This window comes from Blastomyces gilchristii, assembly GCF_000003855.2.
Source record: "Blastomyces gilchristii SLH14081 genomic scaffold supercont1.2, whole genome shotgun sequence".
In the NCBI taxonomy this organism is placed as follows: domain Eukaryota; kingdom Fungi; phylum Ascomycota; class Eurotiomycetes; order Onygenales; family Ajellomycetaceae; genus Blastomyces; species Blastomyces gilchristii.
Genome location: NW_003101681.1, coordinates 5,092,883 through 5,111,981, shown reverse-complemented (window position 1 = coordinate 5,111,981; position 19,099 = coordinate 5,092,883). Strand labels below are relative to the sequence as shown.

At 45.3% G+C, this 19,099-nt stretch overlaps 5 protein-coding genes across 9 annotated transcripts; 1 reads left to right on the top strand and 4 right to left on the bottom strand.

The window, feature by feature from the left end:
• Positions 1-393: 393 nt before the first annotated feature.
• Positions 394-5,345, bottom strand: BDBG_01476. 3 transcript variants are annotated; one of them, XM_031720351.1, is made up of 8 exons: positions 3,758-5,345; positions 3,670-3,689; positions 3,570-3,606; positions 3,434-3,501; positions 2,852-3,327; positions 1,673-2,780; positions 863-1,580; positions 594-793 (listed from the first exon to the last, which is right to left on the bottom strand). In XM_031720351.1, exons 1-6 carry the CDS (start codon positions 3,954-3,956, stop codon positions 2,420-2,422), a joined length of 1,161 nt encoding a protein of 386 aa, XP_031576490.1. In that variant the 5' UTR covers positions 3,957-5,345; the 3' UTR covers positions 594-793; positions 863-1,580; positions 1,673-2,419. The 3 variants fall into 3 exon arrangements, with proteins under 3 accessions (XP_002628568.1, XP_031576490.1, XP_031576491.1); XM_031720352.1 differs by having other exon boundaries at positions 594-1,331; positions 1,401-1,580; XM_002628522.2 differs by having other exon boundaries at positions 394-1,580.
• A 1,220-nt stretch (positions 5,346-6,565) lies between these two features.
• On the bottom strand, positions 6,566-9,370 carry BDBG_01475 (uncharacterized protein). The gene is made up of 5 exons (XM_002628521.2): positions 8,389-9,370; positions 8,158-8,325; positions 7,739-8,061; positions 7,564-7,633; positions 6,566-7,455 (listed from the first exon to the last, which is right to left on the bottom strand). Exons 1-5 carry the CDS (start codon positions 8,675-8,677, stop codon positions 7,322-7,324), a joined length of 984 nt encoding a protein of 327 aa, XP_002628567.1. The 5' UTR covers positions 8,678-9,370; the 3' UTR covers positions 6,566-7,321.
• Positions 9,371-9,607: 237 nt separating this feature from the next.
• Positions 9,608-14,462, top strand: BDBG_01474. 2 transcript variants are annotated; one of them, XM_002628520.2, is made up of 7 exons: positions 9,608-11,089; positions 11,182-11,456; positions 11,510-12,059; positions 12,125-12,411; positions 12,464-12,564; positions 12,634-12,732; positions 12,841-14,462. In XM_002628520.2, exons 1-7 carry the CDS (start codon positions 11,018-11,020, stop codon positions 13,062-13,064), a joined length of 1,608 nt encoding a protein of 535 aa, XP_002628566.1. In that variant the 5' UTR covers positions 9,608-11,017; the 3' UTR covers positions 13,065-14,462. The 2 variants fall into 2 exon arrangements, with proteins under 2 accessions (XP_002628566.1, XP_031576489.1); XM_031720350.1 differs by having other exon boundaries at positions 11,182-12,059.
• A 75-nt stretch (positions 14,463-14,537) lies between these two features.
• Positions 14,538-16,645, bottom strand: BDBG_01473. 2 transcript variants are annotated; one of them, XM_031720349.1, is made up of 2 exons: positions 15,354-16,623; positions 14,547-15,275 (listed from the first exon to the last, which is right to left on the bottom strand). In XM_031720349.1, the coding sequence occupies exons 1-2, from the start codon at positions 16,237-16,239 to the stop codon at positions 15,058-15,060; spliced, it is 1,104 nt and encodes a 367-aa protein (XP_031576488.1). In that variant the 5' UTR covers positions 16,240-16,623; the 3' UTR covers positions 14,547-15,057. The 2 variants fall into 2 exon arrangements, with proteins under 2 accessions (XP_002628565.1, XP_031576488.1); XM_002628519.2 differs by having other exon boundaries at positions 14,538-16,645.
• A 49-nt stretch (positions 16,646-16,694) lies between these two features.
• Positions 16,695-18,043, bottom strand: BDBG_01472 (uncharacterized protein). Its single transcript, XM_002628518.2, has one exon. The coding sequence runs from the start codon at positions 18,000-18,002 to the stop codon at positions 16,854-16,856; it is 1,149 nt and encodes a 382-aa protein (XP_002628564.2). The 5' UTR covers positions 18,003-18,043; the 3' UTR covers positions 16,695-16,853.
• Positions 18,044-19,099: the final 1,056 nt, after the last annotated feature.

Genomic DNA, 19,099 nt, shown 5'->3' with positions numbered 1-19,099 from the left:
TAAAAGCAGCCACTTGGCGGCTGAACACCCAATAAAAGCAGCGAGCCCTTCAAAATGAAGTGCCACATAAAATGTACCCAAGGCCACAACCAGTGCAATCAAATTAGGCGTCACCCAGAGTCACTCCGTACATCTGTAATTATTAATACTACTACGAAGGATTGAAGTATGGCAAGTCCCATACTGTCCTCTATCACTTCCAATCGTGTGTCTGCATATGTACATGTACCTCAATGTCTATATGGTAAATGATTCCCTGAGAACAGCTTGATATTTGTCTGTAGATGTAACATCCAGACCTCTCACTATTATTTGAATTACTATTATTCTATCCATACATAAATGTATGGATTTGAATGTAAGGTTCAACCATTTATATACATGTACACACACATCCATTCGCCTCTACACGGTTTACGGGCGAATGAGAAGTTCAGATTGATGCTATATTCAATTCTTGTCATTAACTCTGATTAATCGTGTTCATGTATCCCAGTATAGAGTACTCCCCAGAATGAGCAGCTTTTCTACTCTACAAGAACAATGTTTTCTATTGAACTATTTGCTTAATAGATAGAGTGAGAGACTAATAATAAATGTTTCACAGCAATGATCTCCCAGCACAGGTTTATTGTATGGTTAGTAGGGCTCTATACAACTAATGTCAGGAAGCCAGGAACGAAAATATAGTAGTGGTTGACTGCAGTAGACACTGCGAAGACGAACAACAAGCTTCGTGCTTTTTGTTTAGTATTGGAAAAGGAAGGTGGTTTTCATAAATCATATCTTAACTCTATTGCATATCAGTCAGTCTAAAGATAGAAAGAAAATGACGTGGAAAAATGCCATGAAAGACACGCACATGAGTTTGTATGTGCTTTTGCATTATCTGGATAAACCAGCTGCAGTAATGCCTTTTTAAAAAATGAGTTACTGTGCCCTATTTATTTCGATAAATAAGCTCCACGGCCGCGATCCCAGTACACCAATCCAATCCAATCCTACATTAACTTCCCCCGCGTTTTAGGGCATATCTGAAAACCCAAGGACGTCCCCATCTTCATTCCAAAGAGCGCTTCTATATACATTGCTTCCTGGTCGGTGCTTGTCGTGTAAAAACAGGTGATTTTCGCCGCCTGATGGATGTGGCAAGCGATGACGACGGTAACCAGTCAAGTACTCTGTACATCACCTCAGCGATCGAAATGCCTTGGTCTTGGAAGTAGGTTTCTGATATTGTGAAAGAAAGGCTCCCAGTCCCCTCAATTCGAGGCTTATATGCTGGGCCCGCTCCGGAGATTTGAGGTCCCGCTATTTGTTCTTGGCAAAGGCTTGGGCGACATCTTGGTTAGATAATAATAGAAGGAGATAGTTTTAAAGTTAACGTTAGAGAAACATGCCATAGGTTCGGCCCCGAGACAATATTCTCCGGGACGTTTTTCTGTTTTCGGTATTTTCAAATGTGCCTGGGTCATCTCGAAGGTCAAACGGGAGAGTAATATGTCGTACCGGTGACAGGGGAGGTTGCTGAGGCGCTCATGACGCGCATTGTGGATGTGGGAGAAAGGTTCGACTCCCATCTACAACAATTATTATTATAACGTTACAACAATAGCGTTAGTCGGTTGTTCTTCTTGATGAAAGAAACTTCGGACGCTTATGTTATACTTACCAATCCGAGCTTGAGGGGTAAAAGAGGGCCATCCGAGAGGATTTGGGAAGCTCGACCGCTGGACAGTCTCTAGACAAACTTTTGCAGAAGCGGTGCTCGTAATGAGCGCGATTTTTCTTCGCAGACGAGGGTTCAGCTAATGGTGTGACTTTGCATCTTTTGGAAGGGGAGGGGAGTCGAAGCCGGCCTGGCACTTGGAGTAACGATTGGTGAAACGAGAAGCATCTCGGCGGTGTCCCAGTGCTTCCCAGGGGTGCGTCAAAGAATGCCATGTTTAGACGCGATGACACAACGCGTCAAGTGGATGAAATGAGGATTTACAGCTGTTGACTGACTTCGCAATGCAGTTATGTATGAAGATGAAGAGGGCGGGAAAGGGGCTCTCGTTGACGGAAATTCTCGACATAGAATTCTCTAGCCATTCAGCATTGGGAACGGGATTGAGGCGTGGATTGATGAGATGAGAGAGATCCATGGATGACAGCTATTTCTTCTCTTTTCTTTCCGTTCACCACACGAAGAGCAAATTCTGGAGAAGAAAAAACTACGCGGAAGCTATAACACACTGTGATCGATTCAGAATTCTGCCAAAAAGAAGAAAAAAAATAACTAACTGGTTATTGAAATTGAATGAAGTTGCGTTATTGTCAGTCCAGCCAATATCTCGCTCTTCCGTAACCAGGGACCGATCAAGTTATTATCGAAGCACCAACCACTTCCAATCCGCTCGACATCTTCCCTCAGAATTTATTCCTTGGTGGTGATTGTATGCGAAACATCAACCGTCTTCATGATCCCACGGCCGGTAAAAGAGTGAAGCGCGCGGTGGTGCGAATGCATCGTTCCTGGCTCATCTGCTCGGATAGCAGTTTCAACCTTCATGTCGGATTGTGCGTGTGAGGCTAGGATTTCTTGCTCAGATCCTGCATCGTTAAAGCTCCCTTGGGACCCAGCTATTTTGGACCCTGTCAGTGTGTCTGTTCCAGCAAGCTCGCAGTCATAGCTCCGGCTGCCATTGCGCGACATGTATTCGTTCGATATGCGGTTGAGCAGCGCGGCCAGGGATGGGAGACAGGCGCAGATTATTCCGATGCTCACTTCCGCGTTACTATGTTTGTCGATTTCATTTTAGCTACCTAAAAGATAAGTTGAGCGGGTTGCACTTTATTAATTGCTTACCCCCAGAGATTGATTTGCATGAACACATAAGTCTGGTCTTTGGCGTTCCCCTTCTGAACAATCAGGACCAGTCTCACAATGCTCGACGCACAAGCCAAACCACCAGCCCCCAAGATGCCAATGACGCGGATTTTCTTCTTGAGAGACATTTGCAGCGAATGGGTCAGGAGAAGCGGCAGGACCAGGATCGTCAGGTCGCTCACGACGCTGATAATTGCATCGGCCAGAATAATCGCGCGTTCATCCAAGCAGGATCCCTCCGAATCCTGGCCCATCCAAAAGTACGAGATGGGCATGCAGATGCGGACCTTAACGATGATCGCGGGGACATAATATGCGAGCAGGACCCCAAAATATACGTATATGAACCTTACTGTCTTGCGGTAAGGTGCAAAAACTCGGGTTAGGATGAGGAGGATGGATGCCTTCGTGAGAAATGCGGCCGGCCCGTATATGACCATTGTTCCGTACACGGTCTATTTTTGTTGCTCGATGGATGGCGGTTTTATGTCATTAGTATCTGCGCACTACACCCTGATGGGTGATATGATACTATGTGTCTGATGCTATGTTTTTACGTACCTTGTTGAACGGGACAATGTCCGACTTCGGGACATCCCATTGGTGATACCCACCACCATATTTACCCACTGCAAAGATCTGAGTCAGTCTACTGAATGGAATAAACAAATGGGTTATATTTCAGGGGAATACGGACTCAGAATCGCAATGATGGAATATCCAACTCCGAGAAACTAAAGAGCTAAGTCAGCTATATTGTCCCTGTAGCTTAACAGACGTTTTGTGGATGACCGTACCCAGGCAAGAGAACAACACCCTTTTTTATATTCGTTAGCTCCTATTTGCGGCAAATTATGAAGGTCAGGACAAGCAGCTGCAGCTTACAGTCTTCCCTTCCGAACCCCCTATTAACGTAGACTCGAACGTACATCCGCAAGAAGAAAAATATCGACGTTAAGGAGATGCAGAGCCCCTGCGTGACGAGATTCCATACATGCAATGCCTCCTCCTGCCCGTCGAAGTTGGACTCGATGCCCAATGGAGGCGCCAGAGCTGGTTCCGTTGCGGCGGCCATTGATGCCATATTTTGGGTTTCCCCCGTGGTTTCCCCTTCAGAGGCTACCTGGTATACTGCTTATCTCTTCTTTATTTGCCTTCTTACCCCTTTCTGTGCTTCCTCTTCCTTTTCTGATCCTGCCCTCGTCGACGAAAAGTGTTAAACGAACGGCGAAAAGCAAAAGTACTTTTCAATCAATAACCCTCAATCAAACCATATACTTCCGAGTCAGACAAATCATGAAAACTCAACAAACGAACTAGAAAAGGGAAATATATAAAAAGAGGGGGTGGGATGGGAGGGGGGGGCGGGGATTGGCTGGATGGATGGATGGATGGATGGATGGATAGATCAGGAGAGGCTCGCCCGCCGGAACAAGATGATATATAGCAAGGTTTAGTCGCCGTTGCTTGATCTCTGTCCTTGAAACAGTGTGATTTTATTTTTTGCTGTCTCCCTCGTTTCTCTTTGAACTCCGTCCGGGCCAGTCTCCGTCCACACCTAACAAAAATTCCGATATTGATCCCACAATTTCATTATCAGCGGTTAGGTTTGCCAACACGGAAATAGAAGTGGGAAAAAAATATCATTGCTCTGTTATGTCTGGAGGAAATGAAGAGTGAGCCTGTCCCCTTCTTATCTTACATCTGAAAAGGAGGAGGAAATACCGTTTGGATCACCGTGTGTGACGGCCGTTGCCGAATGAGTAAACAGATTAACACCAATCCTTTATACTTATGGCTAATGCAGGTATGTTTTGTACATGTACATACCTCTCAGAACGACCCCTCAGTCCTTCTCTATGTTTGTCTAAGCGGACAAACTGAATATAACAAGATGCCAGGGTCTGGGCACGCGGATCATACATTGAAATGTGCATATATTTTTGTTCCTTTCTTCCTATTTGAAATCGATATGATCGAATTTGGCTATGAGCTACTCTCGCTACATCGAGGGTTTAACATGGTGTTACCTCTTGTGCTGCGTTGTGCTAGAGGGGAACCCTGTGTAGGTCTTTTGATGTGTTTGCGCCTGAACAAGAAATGACCCCTGCGTTTTGTTCCGAGTCCGAATAGAATCGATGGTTAACTACACATTCTGCCTCTCCTATCATGTGCATCCGTGAGACTATGGGTTAAGGCTTTTTTTTTTTTTTTCCTTTCCCCGTCGCTATACCGTGTCCCAAGACTCCGCCTTCTCCCACTTTGAGGGACCCGATTAAGAACTCGATGGTCTGAGCTTGTACTAAATTAGGGTGTGGAACATGTGTAATAGCAGAGGGCCGTTAATTCTGCCTGCTAAAAGCCAAGTAAGCGACGGCTTCCCTTCGCGCCCCGCATTGCCCAGTCGTGTCTCAAGGAGGAGGGATAAAGGGGGTACAAGGGCCGGCAGAGCAAGACCAATGACCAATGACCAATGCCTGCTGGGAAAACAGCTACAAGGAGATACAAAATACCAGGGCCAAGGGGGTTGAGATACAAGATCCAGTGCAGCTCCGGTTACAAGTGCAAGGTCCGCCGGGGACCTGGTTTTGGCCGCGTTGGATACAGAATTTTCGAGTTCCCGGGAAGCCGGGGTGCTTTGCCACGACGGTGGAGTCCGTATCTATCTTATTTTGGGCTCCGTCATGTGTGGCCCGTCTCCCGTGATATGGGATATTTCTGAATAATGAGCGCCCATTAATAAAAGGCCCAGGTGCGGAGGTGTTCAGGGCTGTAGCTGCGTGAGGAGTTATTTATGTGTTACTGCTGGTGAGAATCTACAGGGACATTTCTACCTAGCATAGAATAATTGACTGAGCAAGATGCGAGCGAGTCCCTAGGTATCGGTATCTTTCTGCTTGCCAACTTGAGAAAGCAATTGACAGCACTCATAACATCATAGATACATATATGCCATGTGCATCCAAATGCAATATTGTGCCAAAGACATCTTTTTACTTTCTTTATCCTGCAACTCATGCCTGTTATCCGAACAAATACTCCGCCACTTATAATAGAGTTGGTTTCTCATGTGTTTATCCATTCTCATTATAGGGCTAGGGGCCTAGGGCTGACTCCTAAACAACTGACACAATCTGTCTATCCATTTATATATATATATGATATACATGAACCAGCGTTTTCCCCATCCACTTAACTGCCGCCCTTTCCCAGCCCTTCCATTCGAAACTCCATCGACATACCCGAGCGGAGGGGTCATGGCATGTCCCTCCCAAGAAAATTGGTTATAGTTTGATGAAAACGGCATCAAGCCCAGGTCGTCCGGTCAATCCGAAATTTTGTTGCATAGCCAGCCCAGACAGGCTGGATGGTAACAACTATATAGGTAGATATTTGAAAATGCACCAACCAGGTGGGCGTCCTCTGAAACCGTTGGGCTAGCGTGCGGGATAAAGCAAGCCTGTACTGTACTTTGCTGGGTATGGACTGTACAAGATACCTAGGTGTCTCCATGTACAGTACATTACACGTATAGTAGATGATTTATAATACTCATATAAAACGATAGTTTTCATAGTTGGGGTTTTATGCTTGTGACACCTTGTTTTTTGGTCGGGTATGTACAGCTCATACAAAATCACTACAAAATCACTGGCAGGGTTCTGGGAAGGAAGAGACGCGTGCGTGGGTGGGTTTAATTCGCGGGCGTACTGGAGATGTATATCTGATGATAAGAGAGTTGTTGTAATTAAGAGCAACTATTGCATATTGAGCGTCTTATTAAATGCTGTGGGCTCAGCCACAACAGATGTACTGTGGGGACCGGATGATATAAAGGCTATGCGCTACGCATACTATTTCCTTTTGATAAGTAGATTTACAATATACATGTTTGCGGCTTCGGTATATTGGATTGCAGCTGATGGTGTAGGGCGGGGCTAAGTCATAGGGGGAGGTTGGCGATTTGAGAAGTGTGCAGCTGCGTAAGGTTTAGAGTAACAGTAGTTTGATACTGTGTATACTCGTTCAAGCTTGTAGGGAGGAGATTGGAAATCTTGCTTTAATCTTTTCAGGTGAAGAAGGGTGGGAGACGCGGAGAGAACGCGGACTAATATGGATGGTATCAACACTCAAGTCAACTTAGTGAGGGTAAAAAATATCCCGAAACTGCCGTATAATTGTTAGGATTACTATCCCTCTCCGAAAGTAAACTCAAAGTGTAAGTCAAATCATTTGTGAGTAGCCAATAATTCTTCGGAAGATGCAGATAAGGAGAATGGAGATCCTGAAAAGCTCATGAAAATTGGATATTAGAAATTCGATAAAAAAGGGGTCGTGGAGCCGAAAGCTTATCAAATTACTCTGCATTCTCTTCCCGTTTCTGTATGACCCGTTTCAATTTAAAGCGATGAAACACACCATCGAGGATGTTCATTTAGACAACCCCGATCAGAAAATTGCAATTGCGTTTGGCGGCGAAGAAACGCCACCAGGCATATTAAGGGGCACTGACGAGAGGAAGAAGGTCCATCTGCCCAGTTCATGGCAGGTGCGTGATAGTGCTTCGAGGTCGAAAAGCTCTCCTATATGGTAAGTAAGGTTAGCATCTTCACCAAACCCAGGGACGTGGTGATGCTCCAAACCAAATAAACAGGGTAGATCTATAGATCATGAATCCTTGGTTTGCTTACCGATTGGAACTCCCCAGCCTGCAAGCAGATACTCGTGCAGGAAGATATCTGGGTTCTGCGGAGGATAGACCTGGAAGCGGAATACACCATGTCAGCCAAGAGATCATACGCATATTTATTTACCCTTATAAACAAGGCCGTTGTAGATCTGCTTAACGATCAGAAACGCACTCACTTCCCAGCTGATAGCATCACCTGCAACGGCAGAGAATCCAGTGTCCCATAGCCAGCGGAGCATTTGAGTAGTAGCTTCAACGCCCGCATGTTCCGGCTTCGGATTCACCGAGTATGCCCGTTTTTGATCATCGGTCATCACATTGTCCCACTCATTGGTCACCCCGATCCTAATAAATAGAATATCCCCACGTTTGAATGTCAGGTTACAGTCAGCAGCGATCTCTAAGATATCCGATAGGCTGATTTGATGGGTTGAAAAGGTGCTATATTTAATCCCTTTCTTTGAGGCGTAGGAGGCATAATCAATGAGAACCCCACGGCCTAAAGTAAGAGGCGAAAAGAAGTACGTTAGGAACGCTTTTGCGAATTATCACAATGCTATATATAGACCGCGTCAAAGAATGTGGGGAGCCCTACCTGTAATTCCTTGACGAGCCCAGTATTGCATCCCGATGCGATCGTTTGATCGATTGAGTATTTCACTGGCAGTTGTTCCTCCATAGAAAACTCTTTCCGCGGCCTTGCCATCGGTGGCAGTCACTGATTGCGAAAAATGACGTAGCCCGTCCCACTGGCTGCTTTGTTCTTATACACCTGTTAACTAAAAGGTACTCTCAACAAAGACATGCCACTTGTTAGGTAACGCACGAGGGTTCATGATGTAAACATCATCAAAGGCAAGACCGTTTAGAAGGGAGATGATATGATGCTGGCACGGTTGTCGGTTTAGATTTGCTAGTTCAAGCTTCGTCATCTCCCAACCAAGGGTCACTCGCATGCCTGTTTTGATTTCTGCTGCTGCTTCGGAGACGACTGCTGGAGTCAAAAGGGAAAGTTTTCCCATCCCTTCCTCCGGGCTCCCCGGCGTGCCTACCCATACCTGGCGAGGGTTTGGGAGCTCGTCGAAGGGGGTGTCGAATGGCGATGTCTGGGCCATGGTTGCAGGCGTTTGTTCTTTGGCAATGATATATATTTGTGGTCGATGAGATATATTAAGAGTGGGAGAACTAAAAATCGAGATTGAGGTTTGTCTTAATGTCGTACAATCCCACTATGTGCAACATCATGGTGTGACACAAGGGAATCAGGCCCAGGCTACATGCTGGTTTCGATTCAAAACAATGACACTCTCAATACCTTTATATACTCGAGCAGGCTCTCCAAGATTGATGATGAATGAGTGGTGAGATTTGTTCCCTAGGAGGTGATTAAAATGCCCTGAGGCGTGCTCCAAGCGAGAGGATGATTGCAGAACATTTATTGTGGTAATAATCCCATTATTCGAATTATCTCTACAGCAAAAGAGTACTTCTTGCCACGAGTTTTGCAAGAGACCTCTCCCGTATATAACGGCATTATGCTCAGAGACCTGTCACGTTAGCCCGTTAGATAACAAAGCAATGGTGTGATTGAATGCGTTGAGGGTTCTGTTATTCGGTTTTGCACCGTCGAAAACCACAGATAATCGTAGATGGAGGCATTCTTCGATTCTCAATTAGTTCAAGAAGGAATAATTCTACCAGCCACTGATAAATGCCACATAAATATATGGCCAAATCGGGGGTGGATAGACTCCGTAGAACGGGGAAAATTACATCCCCAGCATGTGCATTTCCATATAACGGGTAGCTCAGCAAAAAAAAAAAAAAAAAAAAAAAAAAAAAAAAAAAAAAAAAAAAAAAAAATCTGGCGAACGGAAGAAATCATCTCCAACGACGAGACCATCATGCTAGTATTAAACACGATATTCATTTCCAGACTGCTGTTCCCGATATAAATCGGCGGTAAAGGGCTAAGCTGCAGATTTTCGCTTGATCCAAGCCCAACATCACCCACGCTATCAGACCACGCGAGTATCACAAACTCAGGTAACCCAACAGCCTCTGATACTCGGAGAGTTCCGGAAAGTCACAATGCAGCTTATTTCCGGGAATCAAAGGGGTTTGGAAAATAAACGACGGAAATAATGCGAACGATCGCGAGTCGGCAATGCTCCTGTGGTTTGGATGATCTTGGTTCAAGCCAACCGGAAAGTTTAGGGGCTGAGCTGCTGAGTCATCAGGTGCAAGACAAAAACATCACCGACATTGCAATTGTCAGGCTTCCCACAAATAGATTCAAGCGGGTTGGCAGATAGCTAGAGCATTGCTTCCCACTTACTCTAGCCGTCGGTCTATCCAAAAGTTATGATCTGACTGGCGGGGGCATCTGTCCTGGCTAATTTGGCATAGTGTGCGGTTCCGTCGCCGATATTTAGCCAGCGATCAATCAGCTCGGCCAAGGCAACAGATAGATACGTTGACTGGCGTATGTATAGACTGCAAACCTCCTCAGGCGATGCTGGCAAATTGCTTGATGCCGTTTCTACCTCCCGCGCCCGGGAAAACCACCGATGAACATGGTCCAGGTACAAGTGAAGTTAGGGAACGATATGCAAAAAAGGGGCCCAAGTCCTCACTGCATCGGAAACTTAAAACACGAAAAAAATTGAAGACTTTCTTTGAAGCTCTTCTCTTCTCTTTGTTTTTTCTTTCCGTTTCTTTCATTTTCTTTCTTCTCTTGTGAATATTCAATTGAGAATTTCCACCCAGGTTGGCGGTATGGAGATATGGTGGTCCAGGCTTGCGCGGTAAAGGAATATATCCCAAGGCGGTGCAATGGCTGACAATTGATTACACAGAAACTCGTGGCTTTGATGACCATGTATCTTGTAACTTCTGACAGTTACTAGGATTTCCTTTTCATTTCCAAATCGGTCTACCTATAGGATTCCCTGCTATTCTTGGGGATGGTTGGTCTTACCAGCCAAGTCTAATGTTGCGAAATGTATAGCTCGATACTGCCAGCTTCTTTTCATCAATTATCTGTCTTCCTCTCGTGCATTCCAAATGGTTCTCACATCGGGTTCTGAGAACATCTCATTCTCGTTTTTCCTTTCCTTTTTCTTTTTTTTCTTTGGTCCCTGGCATGGTGATCTTGAAGCGCTGCTCGGGTATTGCAGAGCACAAGCAGGAGAGACATATCCCGTACTACATCTCAACCTGCTTGATCCTTTAAAACAGTCTACAATTGCCTGTGTCCTTATTATTCCCTAGAACATTGTTCTTCACCTTTCTTTGAGTGGACCTCTCGGGCTTTTTTTCTGTTGGCTTTCTTCCTTGTTCTTGTCCCCACTCCTCTCCCCTTTTTCATGGTATTTAAGTTTTAAGACCTTTCCTTCTCCCTCCCACTAACTCCAACTTCACTAATCACTGATCTCTTCAACCTTGGGCTCAATATGGCAAATTTCGGAGCACAAACTAGTCGATATAATCGATTAGTGATAGTGTTCGTTTCTCTAGGGTCCTTCGTACGTGATATTGTCTTTCCCTGGTATCCTAGCGCTTCACTGTACTTTCAACGCTGGCTTGAGCTAACCACTCTGCTTCGGATATCCTTTAGACATATGGCTACTGTGCGTCTGTCATAGGCAGCACTATCGGTCAACCTGGCTGGTACGATTTTTTCAAGCTCCCATTGCAGGGCCAGCCTGGTTATACCACGGTCACGACCAATGCGATTGCTACTGCGAACGGAGTCTTTAGCGCTGGAGGCGCTGTTGGGTCTCTGTTTATGATGTGGTCTTGCGAAGCCGTAGGTCGCAAAGCGAATATCCAACTTGGGTCGTTCTTAGCTGTACTAGGTGGTGCTCTACAGGGAGCAGCGGTTAACTTGAAGTATGGCTGACTATTTGGCAGCGGTGACAGCTCAAAGCTAACTTTAGAGGTAGGATGTTTCAAGCCGGTCGATTTGTCTCTGGTACTGCAATTGGAATTCTCGTCACCGTCTGTCCAATGTATCTCGCAGAGATGTCGAGCCCCTTTGTACGTGGCTGGTTGGTGGGACACCATCCAATATTCTTGGTCTTCGGCTACATGCTCTCCAGCTGGGTTGGTTATGGGTGTTACTTTGCAACAGCAAAAAGCCCCACTTTCGCCTGGCGGTTCCCTCTGTGTTTGCAGACTCTAAGCCCCCTAGTTTTGCTGATAGGGTCCCCTTGGCTTCCAAGATCGCCCAGGTGGCTAATATCAAAAGGGAAACTTGATGAAGCCTGGGAGGTCATTCGACGACTACGGCAGTCAAAAGAAGATCCAGACAACTTAGTGGCGAAGGAGGAATTTATCCAGACCAAAGAACAGCTCAAACTTGAAGCCGAAAAGCTTGCTACAACAGGCCATGGTGTGTGGACTGCCGTGTTCAAGAAAAAGTCTTACAGAAAGCGGATGACCATCGGGTTTTTGACGCAGTGGGGTGCAGAGTTTGGCGGCCCCCTCATTATTGTGAGTTTCACCACACATGGCAAACTTGCTCGGTAGCTACGATTCATTGCTAACGCCGCGTTTAGAATAACTATGCAGTACTGCTGTATCAAAACTTAGGCATGACCGGCCATATGCCGCTTCTCCTTAGCGCACTATGGTTAACCACCGCAGGCCTTATTTATAACCCTGGCGGAGCATGGTTGCATGATAAAGTAAACTCTCGAAGAGGCATGTTTCTTGTTGGTTTCATCGGGATCGTCGTGACGACATCATGCTTAGCAGCCATGACCGCCAAGTATGCCGGCACACTCAATCGAGTTGGCAATGGTTTGGGGATTTTCTTCATCTTTTTGTATCTCGCGTTCCAAGGGTGAGTTTGTCGTGGTCCTTCGTGAAACTTATCAACTAATCACTCATCTCAGTACCTTCTGTGACACTACCATGTACCTATACGTGTCTGAAATCTTTCCCACGGAGATTCGTCCAATTGGGATGGGCTTTTCCCTCTTCGGCCAGTTCGCATGTAAGCAGGCACTTGAGGATACACAAACTCATACAGCCTTAGCAAACTCATTTACTAACGATTGCGCAGCGACGATCATTCTTCTCCAAACCGCTCCAATAGGATTTGCCAACGTAGGCTGGAAGTACTATCTCGTTATTATTTGCTGGTCTGCATTCTTCATCCCGGGTAAGTTAGGATATCCATTCTAGCTGACGAACATCTTATCAGTCGGCCCACACCCAATTAAAATCATTTAGCGCATAGCATAAAGAGCGTGCTGACACGAATGAATAGTTATCTACTTCTTCTTCCCCGAAACCGCCCGTCTGACGTTGGAAGAAATCGCCAAAAACTTTGGAGAGGAAGTTGCGATAGTCACTCCACATGCAGCAGACGAAGAGAGAAGAGCGCTCGACCACAAACTTCAGAGTTCTGGTGTGACAAGATCGACGACTGCAACCTCTCAGTCGGATTCGGATGCTACAGAAGCTGCTGAACAGCGACGTGACACAATGTGATACAGGTGGTTTCCCTGCATTATCCTGTTTGGCCCCTTCTTATATTTCTCAATCAACCAATTTTTCTTTTTTTGTTTCCCCTATGGCACTAATGGTGGTTGGCTGGCTGCCGTGGCTTGATACATAGTTGCTAAATGCTGCCGCCTCCCTTGTGCCGCCCCCGTTGCGCCTGTTGTTGCAGTTGTTTTTGGTGAGTGTGAAGGTAGTGGTGATAGCAGGGGGTGTCGTTGATGTTGTAGCCTATCCTGTTCTAATTAGTATGTCTATTTATCCATTGGAAGGTAAAGCGAATGGCTATAATCTACATTGGCTGGTGTTTGTTTTGTGATAAGACTTACCAAACTTTACACGCATATTTTAGACCGAATCATATTCTAGAACACGCGACTGACAACATATGCAGAATGACGCATGTTCGAATCCCATGATCTTGCATTCTCGGGTCGTTATCACCACGCGCGGTGGTCTATGCTAGGAGGCTCATGTCTATATCCTGTACATGGCAAATGTTGCATTTATCCAGATAGAGATTATAAGATTCAGATATCTATAAATGGAAGAAACGAGTTTCGTCCTGTATGGGGCTTCGTCGCAATATTAGTTATATCTAGGCTTTAGTGAGGAACCAACACGACGTGTGCAAGCACCCGCTGACTATGTGTGTTCTCCTATTTACTTTTCCCAAACACTATGCAATGGCAGTCTGAATCAACTCTTGTGAGATCTGGACTGGACTTTGCTGTACACGTTGGTACTCTGTCCTCCGTATATCGTCCTGATATACATCAAACCAAGCAGAACAAGATGTAGTGATTTGTTTGTACTATACCTAGGGTATGACCGACTTTATACCAAAACTCCTTTACTTATCCTCACGTATGCAGTTGAGTTTACATTGCAGGATATATTATCTGTACCTAAGTACAGTTCATATACAGTTAGACATATGTGCTCCCCAGATATGCAGCCCCTGGATCCCCTGAAAAGTAATGCAATTGTTTATTTGTTATTTCTTATTTCTTATTTTGTTTTTAAGTCTTTTCTTTTCTTTTCTTTTCTTATCTCTTTTTCCCTTTCCTTGTTGTACATGTACATAGGACAGTACGGAGTAATAAGGGTTTCCGTCCGTGGCCAGCTAGGAATGTTGACAGGATGGAGGATTGCACAGCATATCTGAACGTTGAGACACGGGAGATGCGTGGGTGCGTTTGCCCATTTAGAGGAGCGAACTGTGCCGTTCAAGGCTGGTGTTGGTTTTGTGCATTTTCCTATCACCTACGCACTGTTTTCATATCCTAGATCGCGGAAAGCTATATTGTTGCATAATGGTGTATGTAGATAAATGCCAACAGTCATCCCTATCTGAGATTTTGTTCGCATACAGAACATCACATCGGCACTAGAATTTTTCACATGGTGTAGTTATACAAGCTCTTACACATAAAAATACCAGCTGATAAAGGATTTTTTTTACATTCTTGACATTTATCCATTTATCTTATGATAGATATTGAAGATCTCTAATACTAGACTTTTCAGCAGCTATCTGTGTAATACTCTCTTTAACTAAGATTATGGCAATAATCAAGAGAGAAAAAAGTTAAGATTAGTTGAACACTGGTCTATATTTAGTAGAGACTGTAAGGATGACCGCGGATGTTAACTCCCCTATTTCCGGAATGGGTACCATTTTCTTTCTTTGGAGTCAATGGGGTTAAGAGGTCCGCTAAAAAGAACCAATATAGAGTATGTTTTTTGCATTATGTATAATAATGATATTAAAAGATAACAAGGGCACAAGGCGGTGATTGAACAAAGGGAATAGTATCTATTGAGTTACAAGAAGCGAACAAAGCCAGTCCGGCGACACAACCACCACATAATAAAGGAATATAATAAACTGCCATTGTTGATGGAACCGGAAGAGGTCGACAGGGGATTGCATGCATATTATGAAGGCCGGGGTTGGGGAAAAGACAGAGACAATCCCCTATCAACTCCTCAGTTCAGCGTTAGCCCTAGAGAGGAAATAATCCCTTCCTTTCAGGAGCGCGACAAGCCATCCCCATACAACAAAGAACCAAAGCTGGCCCGTCCCCGTCCGCGCGCCAATTGGCACGAGCATGAGGACTTTGTCACTCGTTGAATACTGGGGCCTCTTCCCTTCTGATTTCTCAATGTCTGCTTTGAGATTGCCGACTAGAATAGGGACTTGTCCGGCAATTGTCAACAACATGCGAGGCGTATGAGTAGTAATGTCACCAACCGCGTAAATGGGCAATTTCTCACCATGTTTCCCGTCTTTCTTCTGGACGCGGAATTCGGCATCAACCGGAACCCACCCCTCGCCTGTTTTTAGGTCTGTGGGAACGAAGTCGCTATTTGGAATGACGCCTGTAGTTGCGATGTATGCGTCCGCGGTGAGTGTCTCGCCGCTGCCCAATGTTATAGCCCATTTTTTTGAGGAGGAATCTTGCGAAGCGCTAGTGACAATGGCGGATGTACGAACGTTGACACCTAGGTTGGATAGGATATCATTTGCTTTCCTGCTGACTGCAGGTTTCAGGTCAGGTAGAATTCGATCTGTCTGTGTTAAAAGGGTGATAGATTTGTCCTTTCTGTCTTGGAATGCTTCCCCCAGCTCTCCGGTAAATTCAACACCAGCAGCACCAGCTCCTCCAATGATTATGGATTTGGCTTCTGCTATAGTCTTCTGCGTTTGCTCAATGGTGGATTGGATATCATCTGACCCGGTTGTTTTAAAGGGTGCAAGAATGCTGTCTTGGCCCATAGTTGCGGAAGTAGTACTTCCAGAAGCTATAACAAGATAATCGAAGGAGATGACCAAGTCTTCAGGTTCCATGTCTTCAGATCCTGTGGCAGCGACGGTGACAGTTTTCCCATCCACGTCTATTGATCTTGCGGCTCCCTGGACAAACGAGACGAGTTTCGTATCGTACTCCTGGAATAATTCCGGAATGGAGTGAATATACTGATCCGGGTTGAATGCTTCTGGTTTTGCTAGGATGCGGGGAGCAGCGATGTTGAAGAAATGCTTTGACGAAGGGTTTACTAGGATGACCCTCACATCTGGAATGCTTTTCAGGATGGCGTGCGCTGTTTTAACCCCGGCCCATGAAGCGCCGATGATAACGATTGACTTTGTGGGTTCCATTGGCAATACGCAAAATTCTTTTATAGAGCCGTCGAAACTGATGCATTAGATGTGTGTATGGTTTGCGACGAGGACGAGGTGAATCAAAAAATTAAAATAAGAAGAACAACAAAATTAAAAGGAATATGGGAGGAAAAGAGGAAAACGATATCCAGCGTTCGGCCTATTGATAGTTATATGCTCTGCTGGTCCAAGGGACCTAAGAACTTTGTATGACAACATGTTAAAGCTTTTTATGTGGAACTGCCATTGAATTTTTAGTTTGCGTGCTTTTCAGGGTAATTTAGCGTTGGAGAGGGAAAAAAAAATTGCGTATATCTCGTAGTTCAAATCCAATGCCTTTCGGATTGACAACCATTGAGGCCAGAGAGGCAAACAGGGTTCGATAAACGCACCTCTTCATGGCTTCATAAAGAGCGAATCTTCGTGGAACAATGATGAACCCAGGATTTCGCCTGCCAAGCCCGATTCTTCGGGACTGGATTTGTCAACCAACTCCACTCGGCTTAGAATGTTGTTCTATAACTACTATGATTGACTATGTAAGTTACAGTACAAAGATCTTCATCGAACCACCCTACTTTTCACCCACATTCCCCCTACTTTTTCCCCCCCTACTCCTCAAGTATATCCATTATAAAAGCACATCGCTGCTCCTTCGAGCTATTACTGAATCCCAGATAAACCTGAGCCATTGCAGGATTGCTTGCAAAAATGCGTAGAATTGCAGCATAACGCCGATATGGAATGACCTCATCACTATCCTTCCAATCCTCCGGAAGTATTTCATTTACTTCTTGCAGAAACAATCTAGTGGCTTTCTCAGGAGCCTTCTCAGGGACCTCTCGTAAGGCATTAAGAATCTCCTTATTCATTTCTCGCAACACTGAACCAAGCCCTAATATTGGTTCAGCGTATGCCTCATTTTTTCCCTTTCTCAAACGTTTTCTTTCTGGAGAAGGACTGTCTGCAGTGGTGCCTGACACCCGGGGCAGATAATTTGACGCAGAGGATGAAGGAGGATACAAGTCATCATCTATACCGAGTTGCCGTCTCATAGCTCGAGAACCAACTGCATACTGCCCTGTAGCAAGTTTACCATCAAGCAATTGCTCATTCAGCTCTCGGAACGCGGGCCCCTGATGTTGAAATATAACCATATCTGGATGGTGTTGGAAATATTCATTCATGACTTCTGGGTCATTAATGTAAGTCTCACGATCTGCACACCAAGTCCAGCCAGAGATCTGATTCTTGTGTTTCATCCACAGCTGCCATGTATGTTTATTACTCCTCCATCGATTATCGAGATTGTTTTTATTGACAGTTTGATAAGTGGCACGTCGGACTGCTTCAACTGCCATATTCCATCCATAAGTCTTGAAATTTCCATTGTCTGTTTCCCAGCCATCCTTTTTCGCGTCAAGCAGCCCCAACAACATAGCTTCATCCATTGCTGAACTCCATGAAATACGTAGGCGGGACTGGGAGGCGGTTTGGGAGGCGGTTTGGGAGGTGGATTGGGAGGTGGATTGGGAGCTTTGAAAAGCAGGCAGGACACTCAACTGGGTGGAATAATCATCATCCGCATACGTTGCAGCTGCTGGCGTCACAGGCGTTGTGGGAGGTAATAATGCAGGTGACGGTGACGCAGGTGAGGGTGAGGTAGGCCATTGACATGATGAGATTGGCACTTCTTCAGGTTCAAAAACCCTGTCATTATTTGAAGACTCACTGCCCGGCATTTTGCACAGCTCTATCATACAAAATAGGAGAGGGTGGATTGAATAATATTTAATACGAAAGGTCTGCCTGTCGTCACTGTGTGGTGGCAATCAATAATTTGACGCCGGCAGTACGCTAATAATAATCCACTTTTCGCGTGCAGGTTATACGTCTCAATAATCTCCTGCTGTTTACTTGAACAAATCAAGCAAAGTTTAAAGTTTAGCAATTATTTCACATTAGGGTTCGCCCGCCTCGTGGCCACAGACTTCCATCACAACGAACTACGGAGGATTTTCTCGGCACTTCTTTTGGTGTCAAATTTTTGTGGTTGCCAATGGCTTGTCCGATTGAGATCTGCCGAAGGTCTATCTATCCCCGCTCGGAAACTGAGTAGTAGGCCAGCTGGTCAGATTTGCGAAGAATATAACATCCTAGGGTAAGGGCTATGTTAGCTAAATGACATGAACAAACCTTCCGTGCGTTGTCGAATTAACTCGATGTCCGGCCGCGTGGATTTCAGTTATTCCGAAGCAGGTAGGTACGGAGTACGGCGTAGTTGGAGCTGATTTACACCACCAGTGCCGAGACTGTTCTGATCCTCTCGCCGTGCTGCAGGCATGTTGTATCAACTAACCACACCATGGACATTACGGGGCCTTGGGAAGTTGGGAGACGCCAGCAACTGCTGGCTGACAATGTCCGTAGGGCATTAGGGAGAAATTTCTGCGTCACTTCGTATTAAGAATCTGTCTATATACCACGGGTAGCTTTTGGAAAGAATAAATAGAAGGTCACCGATTTCGCGTGTTCAACTGTAGGCACCATTTGACTCCGCCATGGCAGTAGGTGGTTCGCAGAAATTCGCAATGCAATCAATAATATCTCCGGCTAGCAGAGGTGAGGCTATTGACAGCTGTGACAATCATAGCGTTTGAGATTGTATCATGAATGCACCCACCATCTTTAACAACTACACTACTACTGTACTCCGTACACGTATAACATGAGTAGAGCCACAAGGGGTGTCGACACTACGCTCCCGCACATTGATAAAGTCGAATACATTGCCACTGAGAAGGTTGCGATTTTCTGGGGATAGCACCATAATGTTGAATCATTGATTGATCTACCA